At 44.2% G+C, this 14772-nt stretch overlaps 1 protein-coding gene across 4 annotated transcripts in view; it reads right to left on the bottom strand.

Moving 5' to 3' along the window:
- The window catches only part of GON4L (gon-4 like), an 87345-nt gene that overhangs the window by 7229 nt on the left and 65344 nt on the right, over window positions 1-14772 (bottom strand). For all 4 annotated transcript variants that reach the window (XM_079904682.1, XM_079904680.1, XM_079904681.1 and 1 more), the window contains 6 exons: window positions 10070-10186; window positions 6480-8183; window positions 5613-5868; window positions 4822-5006; window positions 3732-3929; window positions 2366-2509 (listed from right to left, as the gene is read on the bottom strand). In XM_079904682.1, the coding sequence (XP_079760808.1) occupies window positions 2366-2509; window positions 3732-3929; window positions 4822-5006; window positions 5613-5868; window positions 6480-8183; window positions 10070-10186 (2604 nt within the window). The remainder of the gene's footprint in view (window positions 1-2365; window positions 2510-3731; window positions 3930-4821; window positions 5007-5612; window positions 5869-6479; window positions 8184-10069; window positions 10187-14772) is intronic.

Raw genomic sequence — 14772 nt, forward strand, 5'->3', positions numbered from 1 at the left:
TAGCACAACATCCATTCTGCAGCCCATGGATCAAGGAGTAATTTTGACTTTCAAGTCTTAGTACTTTAGAAATACATTTCATAAGGCTACAGCTGCCACAGATAGTGAGTCCTCTGATGGATCTGGGCAAAGGAAATTGAAAAGCTTCTGGAAAAGATTCACCATTCCAGATGCCATTAAGAACATTCGTGGTTCATGGGAAGAGGTAAAAATAGTCAACATTAACAGGCGTTTGGAAGATGTTGGTTTCAACTCTCACAGATGACTTTGAGGGGTTCAAGGCTTTAGTGGAGGAAGTAACTGCTGATGTGGTAGAAACAGCAAGAGAACTAGAAATAGAAGTAGAGCCTGAAGATGGGATTAAATTGCTGCAATCCCATGACAAAACCTGAACAGATAAGGAGTTACTTCTTGCAGATGAACAAAGAAAGCGGTTTCCTGAAATCTACTCCTGGTGAAGATGTTGTGAAGATTGTTGAAATGGCAACAAACGATTTAGAATATTATATAATAATACTACATAATATTACATAAACTTAGTTGATAAGGCAGTGGCAAGGTTTGAGAGGACTGACTCCAATTTTGAAAGAAGTTCTACTGTAAGTAAAATGCTATCAAACAGCATTGCAGGCTATAGAGAAATCATTCATGAAAGGAAGGGCCAATCGATGGAGCAAACTTCCTTGTTGTTTGAAACTGCCATATCCACTCCAGCCTTCAGCAACCACCACCTTGATCAGTCAGCACCATCAACACTGAGGCAAGACCCTCTGGCAGCAAGAAGATTACAACTTGCTAAAGACTCAGATGATGATTAGCATTTTTTTTAATTAATTAATTTATTTTTGGCTGCGTTGGGTCTTGGTTGCTGTGTGCAGGCTTTCTCTAGTTGCAGCGAGTGGGGCCTACTCTTCGTTGCAGAGCACGGGCTTCTCATTGCAGTGGCTTCTCTTGTTGTGGAGCACGGGCTCTAGGTGTGCGGGCTTCAGTAGTTGTGGCACGCAGGCTCAGCAGTGGTGGCTCGCAGGCTTAGTTGCTCCGCGGCATGCGGGATCTTCCCAGACCAGGGCTCGAACCCATGTCCCCTGCATTGGCAGGCGGATTCCTAACCACTGCGCCACCAGGGAAGCCCAGCATTTTTTTTTAATTGAAGTACAGTTGATTTACAGATGGTGAGCATTTTTTACTTAACATGTGTAAATTTTTTAGAGCATAATGCTATTGCATACTTAATAGACTAAGGTATAGTGAGTCTATAGTGAGGTATAGAGTTAAACATAACTCTTACATGCACTGTGTAACCAAAACCTTCGTGTGACTCACTTTATTGCAATATTCTCTATAACAATATTCTCTATATAATAACTCTATTGTGGTGGTCTGGGACTGAACCTGCAATATCTCCAAGGTATGCCTGTATATTTTTTTATCGAAGTATAGATGATTTACAATGTTGTGTTAGCTTCAGGTGTATAGCACAGTGATTCAGTTTACACACACACACATTCTTTTTCAAATTCTTTTCTCTTAGAGGTTATTACAAAATATTGAGTATAGTTCCCTGGGCTATACAGTAGGTCCTTGTTGGTTATCTATTTTATACAGTGTGTTTATGTTAATCCCAAACTCTTAATTTATCCCTCCCCCGCCCCCTTTTTCCCTTTAGTAACCATAAGTTTGTTTTCTATGTCTGTGGATCTATTTCTGTTTTGTAAATAAGTTCATTTGTACCTTTTTTTTTCTTTAAGATTCCACATATAAGCGGCATCACATGATATTTGTCTTCGTCTGTCTGGCTTACTTCACTTACTATGAAAATCTCTAGGTCCATCCATGTTGCTGGAAATGGCATTATTTCATTCTTTCTTATGGCTGAGTAATATTCCATTGTATATATATACTACATCTTCTTTATCCATTCCTCTGTCCATGGACATTTAGGTTGCTTCCATGTCTTGGCTAGGTATGCCTGTATTATTAACAGGTTTGATTCCCAGTGACACCACTCTCTATCCCTGCCTTACTGATGTCCAGCTCAGGCACTAACTCAAGGCAGAGCAAGGAAGCAGCCCAATCCTCCCGATACCCGCCACGCAGACCATCACTTCCTTCCTCGAACTTCCCTTCCAGGGCACTTACGGCACCCCTAAGCCTGTGAGGAGCAGTCAGGCTTTGGTTTCAGGTGACAACCACCCCACCCCAGTGCTTTATGCTTTAGGTAAGCCTAAAAATTCCTTGCCTTCTTCATCCCCTCCACGAAGTCCACCGCTCAGAAGCAAGAGGATATGGAATAGGTTAGGGAAGGGAGAATGAAGGGCCTAAAGCCCAGGTGACAATGGAAAGGAAGTAGGACAGGAAAGAATACCTCAGTGATCTCCTGGGGCAAGCAGTCTGCACAGCTCTGGAGGACCTTGATAATCTTTTGGTGGTGTGAGGGGTTCTCTGCAAAGCAAATTTCCAGCTGCCGAAGAAACTTGCGACTCTTCTCGAAAGCCTGCTGCTCCTCAAACTACAAGAGTGGAAAGAGGGCAAAAGAGGAGTCATCTATACAGTGTGCGCAGGACTTGAGGGTTCTAAGCGTAAGAAGCAAAAAAAATATGCTAGGGGCATGGGGAATAACAAGGCTCTGGTTTACAACCGTGAGATCATTTTTGGCCGTGCTGCGCAACTTGTGGGATCTTAGTTCCCCAATGAGGGACTGAACCCGGGCCCTGGCGGTGAAAGTGCTGAATCCTAACCACTGGACCACCAGGGAATTCCCTGTGAGATCTTTTTTTTTTTAAAGACTCTAGCGTCTATCCACCTTGGGTCACTGGGGTCTACCAACCCAAGAAAACTAAGATGTAAATGAAAGATTCAAGAGTTATACATCTCAAGCTGCTTACTGTTTCATGGATTGTGAGATCAGACACATTTCACGGTTTACAAAGAACTTTCACATATATACTCATTTGATCCGCATAATAATACAGGAAGGGAAGATTATGTATAATCATACCATTACCATTTAACTGCTTTAAGACTCTCAAAATAATCTCATTATATCCTTTATTCCTGTGTTTATCCATCTTGACAGACATCCAGAACTAGTGGGATATTCCTCATGTTCAGACACTTATTCTCCAACATTTCAAAGGTCACTTTACCATACAGGCCTTCCCAGACCACCGTGTATAAAACTGCAACATTCTCACTATAAAGCATTATATATATTTTACTGTTTATATATACACTATCATTTTTATTATATATATATATATATATATATATATTTACAATATATATGTCTTACTGTTTATCACCTAACTTTCCCCATGAGAACATAAGCTCCATGAGAACATAAGCTCCATGAGGGCAAGGATTTTAGTCTTTTATAATTACTATATCCCTAGTACCTAGAACTTTGCCTGACAAATAGTAGGTACTCAATAAATATTTGTTGAATGAATGCCTGTTTCACAACAGTGAGAAGCAAAGGGCATATGATTTACCTAAGGTCTCCACTGGAAACAAAGGAAAACCCCCCTCATTTTACATGTAAAGAAAATGAGAGAACAGAAGTTGGGAAGATCATCCCTTGAAAAGAAGGAGGCTCTCATGACCTTGGGCTAGGGGAAGGCTCTCTGACTGGAAGCAGTCAGGAGACCGGAACAGTGCTGATCAACACTATTCAATCCCAGTCTTGCTCTGACCCAAGAATCCTCGTGTGCTGTCTTTGCCCCTCTACTTACTAATCCACAGGCCAGGGCTTGCTCAGGCAATAGGAAAGCAGCAAAGTCCTTCAAGAGCTGAGGCCAGTCCTGGAGCAGGATTTGCAGGCTCTTGTAGAGATCCACAGCTGTCTGCCTCTGAGTATTTGACTCAAATTCATAGATGACCTGAAGGAAGTCCTCATATTTGCCAGGGATATGCTGCAGGGCTTCTCGGACCTATACAGGAGGACTTTCAATCATCAATACCCTTCCTTTGGGCCCCAACAAGAAACAATGGGATAGAGGGAGGAGGAGGAGTTACTGTTAGAGAGCTCTGGAATTATCCTTCAGAGGCTACTCCTCTGACAGGTCCTAAGATCTGTTAATGGAAGACACAGGGCCATGAGCTAGGCACAGCTCTTTTTCTGGCAGTGGGGGATGGAAAAACCTTCATTTTCTAGAGACCAGAGCCCTACCCACAATACCAGGTAAGCTTTTCTCTAGCTCACAACCCTAACCTCTCCTTCCTGGTTTCAGCTCGATACTGAGATATATAAGGAGTACTTGGTATGTATATTTCAGCATGGCACCATCTGAGGGTAAATAACACATAAATTAGGAATGTTAGTAAAATATTAGGAGACAAGAAAAACCATGACTATCACTGCTAGTACTCCACTTTGCTGGGGGTATAAAGGAACCAGGTGGTTACCAAAAGAATGAGATAGGGACCACTGCCACCAACAGGTTGGTTCATGACTCTAAAGATCACTGAGGCCCATTTTCTGGCCAGTGTACCAAATGTCTTTCTTTTCAAGACAAGGGCTCAGTAAAGGTCCTCATTAGCCTATCCCCTCACTGATGACGGTAGAAGTCACCTTTCCCCCATTTCTGGGCAAGAGACAGGTAATATGCTAAGGCAGTAATAATAAATCTGCTTAGGACTGAAGTCGGTGTCCTTGTAGTTCTCTCACACAGTTCTTTTGGTAATTTCAGGAAAACAAAGGCAGAGGCATAGAAGGCTGTTGTGCAGCCTGAAAAGCATACCTCATTTTAAAAACACCTCCCCTGAAATAGAAGCAGTCTCAATGAAAGCAACTGGCAGGAACAGGAAGCAGCGTTTGCCTACCCTGGTCAGATAAGCCTGAGCAAAGGCCAAATCCTTCTGCTCCCTGAGTGGATCTCGCTCGAGGATGTCCTCATCATACAGCAACAGCAGCTTGGAGGTGTCCTTGCTGGCCCGGGCCCGACTGCCCCGCTTGTTGCGAACTCGATGATTGCTCCGGCCCTTTCCAGCAGCTTTGATGTTCTCTCCTTAGAGTACATGTGAAAACAACTGTCTGTCCCTGCAACCTCTACTCTCCCCATCCCACCGCCCCACCCAAATCCCCTATTATGTAGTAACTTGGGAGAAAAGCTGTTGGAAAAATGTTATGAGAGGCACGTCTGTCCCCGTCAAGTCAGGCCTATGCAGAGTCGGCAGCATAACTGCATTAACTAGCGTGATAATGAGATACCCAGCTACTGCATACTGAAAATGGAAGTCTAAAAAGAGTGAGTATGGTCTGATGTTGGGCTCTCAAGAGACTATGTCTTGGTGAGGAATAAGCAGTGCTTTCTGAAATGAACATAACTCTTGGCCTCATGCATGACAGATGAATTAAGAACCAGTATAAAAACTTGCATGAACTGAGTACAAATCTAGCAGCTGATGAAAGTCAAATTTAAATTTTATGAGCGTCTCTTCTCTGCAATGGCACCAGGTTAAACATCTGTCTGGGGGAAGGGTGACTGGCAGGGGGGATCCAGAGGATTTCCTCTGGAAACTAGCACCTGTTTTATAAGCTAGCCATTCTGCACATGTCCCTGAGACAATGAGGCCACCTGAGACCCGCCCCCATTCAGGCCTGTCCAACTCACCTGGTGGGGACTTGCTGGTCTCCACTTCTGGAGCAGTCTTGGGGGAGGCAAAGGTGGTAGGAGGCTTCTCAGCAGGGTCTCCAGTGGCTTCGTCTGTCATTTCATCCTCTTTCTGCAGGCTTTCCATTCCTTCTGCTTCTTCTTCCTCTTCTTCCTCAGGTTCAGAGTTCTCTTCCTGGGAGTTCTCTTCCTCAGACTCACCCTCCTGACTCATGCGCCTTTCAGATGCAAGCCAAGTCAGTTTCTCCATTGTTTCCTGCAAAACACCCCAAAGAGTGTTCAAGAGAGCTATCTACAGTGGCTGACCAAGTGCTGACTGTACAGACTTTTTCAGGAGAAAACTGAGGTTAATTAACTGATTGGGGGGTGGGAAGCAGATTTTTTTTTGGAGGGTGTTGGGGTTTTTTTTTTTTTTTTTTTTGCTTTTTTTTTCTGGCCACGCTGCGCAGCTTGCGGGATCTTAGTTCCCCAACCAGGGATCGAACCCAGGCCCCAGCAGTGAAAGTGCCAAATCCTAACCCCTGGACCACCAGGGAATTCCCAAGCAGTTGTGTTTTGAACGGTCGAGCCTGAAGATAATTTTCTTTTGCCAGGGTCCATACTTATGATTTTTTGGGGGGGTCATTTAAATTGTGCTCAAGTGATTCAATTTAATGTTTAAATGAGTTTAAGTCAGATGTAATAAGTAACATTTCACTCTTTCCCTCTCCTCTCACCTCAAGCCCCCAATTATGTCCCGTGATACCTTAAAAAGTCAAAAATGATTTTAGGACTATCTATAGTACAAAAAGCAAGCAGGCAGCCTATCAGTAAATTAAACCTATTACAGAGTCCACAAAATATTGGAGAACAGTCCCCAACTCTCACCTGGAGTTCCGGGACAGAGAGCACAGATTCCTCAGAAGCTGATGACATCTCATCTTCCTCATCCTGGGTAAGGTCGTCAAAGTCCTCTTCTTCCTCTTCCTCTGGCCCATCCTTCTCTCCTCCAGTTTCTGGCCCAGCTGGGGTCCCCACTGACTGACCATCAACACTGCATAAGTCTTCGGGCTTCCCTGAGGGGCTGCTAAGCACCATTTCAGGGTCAGTGGAGGTCGAAGCATTCCTTGGGGACCCCTTGCTCACATCTCCTGAGTTTCCTTCATCAGCAGGCTCTTGAGAAGCTGAAGGGGTTTTAGCTGGTTGACTCCTCTCCTCCTCCTGTTGTAGGACCGTCTGTTTCTTCACCTCTCTAGGCCCGCTTGACTCCTCACTTGTGAAGCCAGTGTCCAATTCCACAGCATGTTCTTCTTTGATTTCATCACAGCTGTCCTGCTCTGGGGATCCACCAGAGATGTCCTCCCCGGGGTCTTTAGGTTCCATCTTAATGATTTCCTCTAAATCCTCAGGGGAAGTGTTTAGAGATTCTTGGAAGCCCTGAGGCAGTGGTTCTGCAGCCTGCCTCCCCTCCTCTGTTTTCACAAGAGTCCAGCCATAGGCATTGCCCTCTGACAACTGTTCCTGGCACACCCTGTCTGCTGGTGGAGGCCCTGGGCTGTGCTCCTCTTTGGGGAAGACAGCAGCACAGAGAGGAGATAGTTCCTGAGGTTCTAATTTGGGTTCTAAGCCTTGAAAGGCATTTTTCCCCTCAGCCAAAGGACAACCTATGTCCACACTCACTTGGGCTTTATCTTCAGGGGCAGATGGTACAGAAAGATTCACAGAATTGCCAGAAACAATTAAGGGTGGGATGGAGGAGGCCACAAGGGGCTGGTTCAACGGACAGGGGAAGGAAGTAGGGTTAACCAAGAGGGTGGTGATGGGAATGGTCTGAGGACTCTGCGCCACAGTTGCACTGACAGGCTGGATCATGTTGCAGCCACTGCCAAGGCTCACAACCTTCACGGTGGTGGCAGGAACAGTAAAGATAACAGGCGCAGGGTGGATGAGGGGGGCAGGCTTCAGACAGAGAGAGGCCTTGGCCCCCCTTCTCTTTGAGGCTCTCCGTTTCACACATGGCTTTCGAAACTTAGAAGGAGAAAGTGAGGGCAGCATGACCTTGGGCACGGGGGCAGAGGAGAGCAGGGTCTGGGGCTCAGGCTGAGGGAAGCTGGTCCTGGCCTCAGGGGGCGTAGTAGGCAGCGCTGCTGGAGACTCAAAACTATCACCCCCAGGGACCCCCAGTGGAGGGCCACCTGGCACTGTCTGTAAGACAGTGGCCGGCTGGATCACGTGAGGAAGCGGGACCACCATTTTGCTCGGAGGGGCTTCTGACTGAGTTGACCTAGCTGCTGTTTTCCCAGAACTGGAGCTAGGCTGGAGAGAGGGGCTGGGTCTGATGAGGAGGGGCTTCAGGACTGATGACCGCTTCTGTCTCCAGGCCTTCCTAGAAAAACGGTTGGCAACTGGCTTCAGCTTCAGCACTACACCCTTAGGCAGTAGCAATGGGTACCGAGTTTCGCTCCCCAGTTCCGAGCTGCCTTTTCCTAGGCCTGGGTCTGAGGTGATCTCAGTGGTTCCGGTCACATTTCCTACCTCTCTGGCATCATCAGCTATGCGCTGCAGTTCCTCCTGGATGGACGGCAGACTGGCCTATTGGGAACAAGAACACTCGGATCTAGCACATGCCAGAATTTGGTAAAAATAATTGGGCTTTCTGGCCCAGAGATAAACCCACGTACATATGGTCACCTTATCTTTGACAAAGGAGGCAAGAATATACAATGGAGAAAAGACAGCCTCTTCAATACGTGGTGCTGGGAAAACTGGACAGCTACATGTAAAAGAATGAAATTAGAACACTCCCTAACACCACACACAAAAATAAACTCAAGATGGATCAAAGACCTAAATGTAAGGCCAGACACTATAAAACTCTTAGAGGAAAACATAGGCAGAACACTCTATGACATAAATCACAGCAAGATTCTTTTTGACCCACATCCTAGAAAAATGGAAATAAAAACAAAAAAAAAACAAATGGGACCTAATGAAACTTAAAGGCTTTTGCACAGCAAAGGAAACCATAAACAAGACGAAAAGACAACCCTCAGAATGGGAGAAAATATTGGCAAACGAAGCAACTGACAAAGGATTAATCTCCAAAATATACAAGCAGCTCATGCAGCTCAATATCAAAAAAACGAACAACCCAGTCCAAAAATGGGCAGAAGACCTAAACAGACATTTCTCCAAAGAAGACATACAGATGGCCAACAAACACATGAAAGGATGCTCAACATCACTAATTATTAGAGAAATGCAAATCAAAACTACAATGAGGTATCACCGCACACCGGTCAGAACAGCCAGCATCAAAAAATCTACAAACAATAAATGCTGGAGAGGGTGTAGAGAAAAGGGAACCCTCCTGCACTGCTGGTGGGAATGTAAACTGATACAGCCACTATGGAGAACGCTATGGAGGTTCCTTAAAAAACTAAAAAGAGAACTACGATATGACCCAGCAATCCCATTACTGGGCATATACCCTGAGAAAACCGTAATTCAAAAAGATACATGTACCACAGTGTTCACTGCAGCACTATTTACAATAGCCAGGACATGGAAGGAACCTAAGTGTCCATCAACAGATGAATGGATAAAGAAGATGTGGCACATGTATACACTGGATTATTACTCAGCCATAAAAAGGAACGAAACTGAGTTATTTGTAATGAGGTGGATGGACCTAGAGTCTGTCATACAGAGTAAAGTAAGTCAGAAAGAGAAAAACAAATACCGTATGCTAATGCACATATATGGAATCTAAAAAACGGTAATGATGAACCTAGTGGCAGGGCAGAAATAAAGATGCAGACATAGAGAACAGACTTGAGGACACAGGGCAGGAAGGGGAATCTGGGACAAAGTGAGAGAGTAGCGCTGACATATATACACTACCAAATGTAAAATTGATAGCTAGTGGGAAGCTGCTGCATAGCACAGGGAGATCAGCTCGATGCTTTGTGATGACCTAGAGGGGTGGGAGAGGGAAGGTGGGAGGGAGGCTCAAGAGGGAGGGGTATGGGGATATATGTATACATACAGCTGATTCACTTCGTTGTACAGCAGAAACTAACACACCATTGTAAAGCAATTACACTCCAATAAACATATTAAAAGATAATGATAATTGGGCTTTCTAGATATTAGGTACCTTTCCAGGACAGTCTCGAGACATCTTTTTAAGAAGGATTTTTCTGCGTGATATCAGATATTTCTAAAAAGACTACGTTCCAATTATATAGTCTAGAAACTCTCCTCTGAATTTCCTTTAAGAAACTAGCATTTTAACCACTATTTTTAAAAGGTTACAGAATCAGGTGGAGACGTGGGAGAGGAAGGGCAACTGAAGAAGATTTCTTAAGTCCTAGTTCTACAACTAAAGCATCAGAGGTGTAAAGTAGCCTTTGACATTTCTGCCGGGTTTCAAGTGACCTTCTACTTCTGACATACTTTGAGGAGGAGGGCTGTACCTTTAACCAGAATGGAAGCCGGTGTTCTTCCCTCTCTACAGGTGGCTTCCACTGATGTGGCTGGATCTCTTCACAGCACTTCATTAAGATGGGCAGCTGTCTGGTCTTCTTATAAAACTGAGCGTGAAGAAATTAAGCATGAGTCACATTCCTTCCAGAAGCACTGCCCTTTGTCAGGGTAGGGAGTATGGTGGGCAGCAGTTTGAGACAGACACACACATATCCATATACACGCAGCCATGAACAGCATATGCTGACTGCTTCTGCATTTCAAATTAAGCTAATCTCTAATTAATAAATATTTTATCATTACTCAATATCTTCTGATGTGCTCCATTCTGGTCACCAGGAAGGGAAAAGTTCAGGTCACAGAGAAAAGGAAGCACATGGTCAGTCATCTTATCTAAAATTTGCTCCTGCCCTGCAGCCGCAGTGAGAGTGCCTTATTAATCCTTATCCTGGCCCATGGAAGCTGCCTTTTAAGCAAATAATGGTGCGAAGGACATTAGAAGGGAAGGAAAGAAGAACAGCAAGACTGAGACTGTTCAGTTTTAAGAGTGAATGAAGAGGGGAATTGAACTTACACTGACAATAAGCGCCAGGTACTGTGCTACAAGCTGAGCAAACAAATAAGGAAGTAATCCCTGCTCTCAAGGAGCTTACAGACCACTGGGAGAGACAGTCAAGTAGAAACCAATAATGACACTCTGTGTAAGAAAGTATAAAGATGTGCACAAAAAATGACACACAACTCAAACATGAAAATGAAAGATCTTTCTGGAGCAGGTGCAACTACAGAAAAATCTTAAAGAAACAGAGTTTGCTAAATGAAGCAGGGGAGGGCAGAATATAACTCATTTTCAAAATCATGAATGTGTTTAAGGAACCACAAAGAGATCAGTCTGGCTACAACTAAAGGAATGCAAAGAGACTTCAGAAGACAAGTCAGAGGCAGGCAGGAGAGGCCTTCTGTGCCATGCCAGGCAGTCTCAACTCTACGCTGAAGGATTAGATAGGGGTGGCTATGGCAGCAATCTGAAGAATGGAATAAATGGAGCCAGAATTAGAGACACCAGTTATAAAACTACTGCATTAATGCAGGTGTAACTTAATTCAGGTGCCTGAACCAAGGCAGTAGGCAACAGAGTAGGAAATGGAGTAAGAAAACTGAGGACTTGGTGACAGACATACAGACGGGAGTGATCAAGCAGAAGGAGTCGAGTATAACTCCTAGGTTTATGGACTGAGAAAATGGCTAGACAGTAATGTCATACACAAAGAACATACCCAAGCAGGGGTAAGTTGGACGGAGGGGAGTTAGCTGGTGGTGGTGGTGCCAGTGGCAACAACTGGAGGGTGCAGAGGGAGACACAGTTCAGTCTGAGGCATCAGTGAGGCATCTTAGCTAAGAATTCCTTTAAACAGGTGACTTCATTGAGCCGGAGCTCAGGAGAGAAACCCGGACCAAAGACACAGATTTGAAAATTATGAAGAGACAGACAACACCAAAAATCATCAATCTGGATGAGACCACACACTGCAAATTTACTGTGGAACACTGACATTTAAGGGTAGAGCAGGGGAAGAAGAGTTCACGAAAGAGCAGCCTGAGGTAAAAGTCCTAGTATCACAGGAGATAAGAGTATAGGAGTCTGAAGAAGGAATGTGTGAACTCCATTATCAAAGTATCAATGTAACTGCAAAGTTAAACAGGATAAGAGCAGAAAAGTATCCACTGGATAGCCAATCGGGAAATAATTCAAGATCTTTGTGGAGATAATATCCACACTCTCATAGGTTAAAGAGTTAAAGGCGGCGGGGGGGGGGGGGGGGGGACTTCCTTGGTGGCGCAGTGGTTGAGAATCCGCCTGCCAACGCAGGGAACATGGGTTGGAGAGCTGGTCCAGGAAGATCCCACATGCCACGGATCAACTAAGCCCGTGTGCCACAACTACTGAGCCTGAGCTCTGGAGCCTGTGAGCCACAACTACTGAGCCCACGTGCCTAGAGCCCCTGCTCCACAACAAAGACAAGCCACCACAATGAGAAGCACGCACACCGCAAGGAAGAGAAGCACACGCACCGCAAGAAAGAGTAGCCCCCGCTCGCGGCAACGAACACCCAATGCAGCCATAAATAAATAAATAAATAAATAAACTTATTAAAAAACAAAAGGAGTTAAGGGGTAACTTACTGTTAAGACAGGCAGATTAAACACATCTATTTGGGTTTGTTCCCTCTTGAATCCCCATGAAAACAACAGAAAGGAAATTTTTAAAGGTAAAAGCCTAAAAGGAGAGACAGAATGAGAGAAAAAGTAAAAGCAACAAAATTTTCGGGACTTCCCCGGTGGCGCAGTGGTTAGAAATCCGACTACCAGGCTTCCCTGGTGGCACAGTGATTAAGAATCCGCCTGCCAGTGCAGGGGACAGGGGTTCGAGCTCTGGTCCGGGAAGATCCCACATGCCACAGAGTAACTAAGCCTGTGCACAACTACTGAGCCTGTGCTCTAGAGCCTGCGAGCTACAACTACTGAGCCCACACGCTTAGAGCCCGTGCTCCGCAACAAGAGAAGCCACCGCAATGAGAAGCCTGCGCACCACAACAAAGACCCAACTCAGCCCAAAGTTAATAAATAAAATAAATAAATTTAAAAAAGAAAAGAAAGAAAGAAATCTGACCAGCAATGCAGGGGACACGGGTTCAAGCCCTGGTCCAGGAAGACCCCACATGCTGCAGAGCAACTAAGCCCGTGAGCCACAACTACTGAGCCTGCGCTCTAGAGTCTGCCAGCCACAACTACTGAGCCTGCATGCCACAACTACTGAAGCCCACACGCCTAGAGCCCATGCTCCGCAACAAGAGAAGCCACCACAATGAGAAGCCTGTTCACCACAACAAAGAGCAGACCCCGCTCACTGCAACTAGAGAAAGCCCACGTGCAGCAATGAAGACTCAGCGCAGCCAAAAATAAATAAATTTATTTAAAAAAAAATTTTTTTTCCAAGCTAAAAAGCAGATGGAGGAGTGGTAAGTCACATAGAAGAATGAAGAAAACCAAATCCCATGTGGAGAAAAGTTATGGGTCAACTAAATTTATGTCAAAGACTGGCAAAAGGATAAGACACCAGATACCTCCAGAAGTGGAGGAATTAAAAACAGGTCGAGATGAGGACAGGTTTTAAATCTTCTGAAGAGGCGGTTAGACCCCGAATCCCCTCTTTTGTTTGATGTAGCCCAGTGACAGCTTCTCCCCCTACCCTGGCAGAATTAAGCCAGGGTTGTGGAAAGGATGCTCTCTGAACTGAGGCTGTGAGGCATATGTGAGGGCAGGAGTACTATGCTGATCAAGTATAGAAGAGAAAACTCCAGCCTCCTTCCTCTCCTGCTTTCCCACATTCCCTCTGCCATTTGCTATTAAAGAATATTCAATGAACAACAATAAAAATAGCTATTAGACATCTTAAATATGAGAGAAAAAATAAAGAACTCAACTCAGCAGAACAGTTAGAAGAAAAAGCTGAAGTAATATCTCAGAAAGTACAACAAAAAGACACAGTGATGGGAAAAAAGAAGAAAGACAAGATGAGAAGATGAGCCTGAGAGGACTAGCATCTGACCACTGAGCACCATAGGAGAGAACAGACCAAAAGAAGGGAAGGAAACCATCAATATGTACATTTCAAGTACATTTCCCAATACTGGAACCTATGAGTTTCCAAAGTAAAGTTTATCAAGTACCTTGCATAATTAATGAAACTAGACACATACTGAGGCATATTATCATGAAATTTCAAAACACTGGAGAAAAAGGAAAAATCCTACATACTGCCGGAGGGAGAGGAAAAACAAGTGTTACATAAAGGTTCAAGAGTCAAAAGGGCATCAAATTTCTAAAGAGCCAGCACTAGAGACTAGAAGAAAATGGAGGCCTTAAAATGTTCTGATAAAAGTGATTTTCAACCTAGAATGTTAGACCCACTGAAGTGGGAGAATAGAGACATATTTCAAACTTTTGGTGTTGAATAATTATAGATTCATAGACAGGTCTCATGTACACTTGTTACATAGTAACAATAGTTACATATACAAACCAGGTATATAGTACAATAGCAAAACTAGGAAATTACATTGGTCATGTCATGTCATGACAGACAATGAATACAAGTAGTTTAAACCTAAAAATTTGTTTCTCGAGCACTCTTCCTCAGAATAGTACTAGGATGTGCTACACTAAAACAAGGCAAAAATGATGTGGGGTTCAGAAATAAAAGGATCCAAAGCAAGTAAGAAGTGAAATGAATCCCCAGGATGATGGTGAAGAAAAAGCCAGAGAAGACGTTAGTGCAGCAAGCCAAGAGAGCAACATGGGTAGAGTGGAACAGCATCAGAGCGCTCTGGGAAGGATTTCTTCAGGGAGATGAAAATGATAGCAGGACACCTAAAATATTTGAACACACCGAAAAGAGATTTATAAAACTGAAGAAGTTTTATAATACATACATAATAAAACCAAGTCCCACTCATCCTCAAAAAATGCAATTATTAACACCAAGAGAAACAAAATGTCCAGCAGGAAAAGCAAAGTAATCATGATACACTGCATAGCTCAGCTGTGAGAAGCTTTTAGTCGTGCTTATAACGTAAACTCTAAAAACAATCTAAGTGGGCTTCCCTGGTGGCGCATTGGTTAAGAATCTGCC

Source organism: Stenella coeruleoalba (genome assembly GCF_951394435.1).
Source record: "Stenella coeruleoalba genome assembly, chromosome: 1".
Lineage (NCBI taxonomy): Eukaryota > Metazoa > Chordata > Mammalia > Artiodactyla > Delphinidae > Stenella > Stenella coeruleoalba.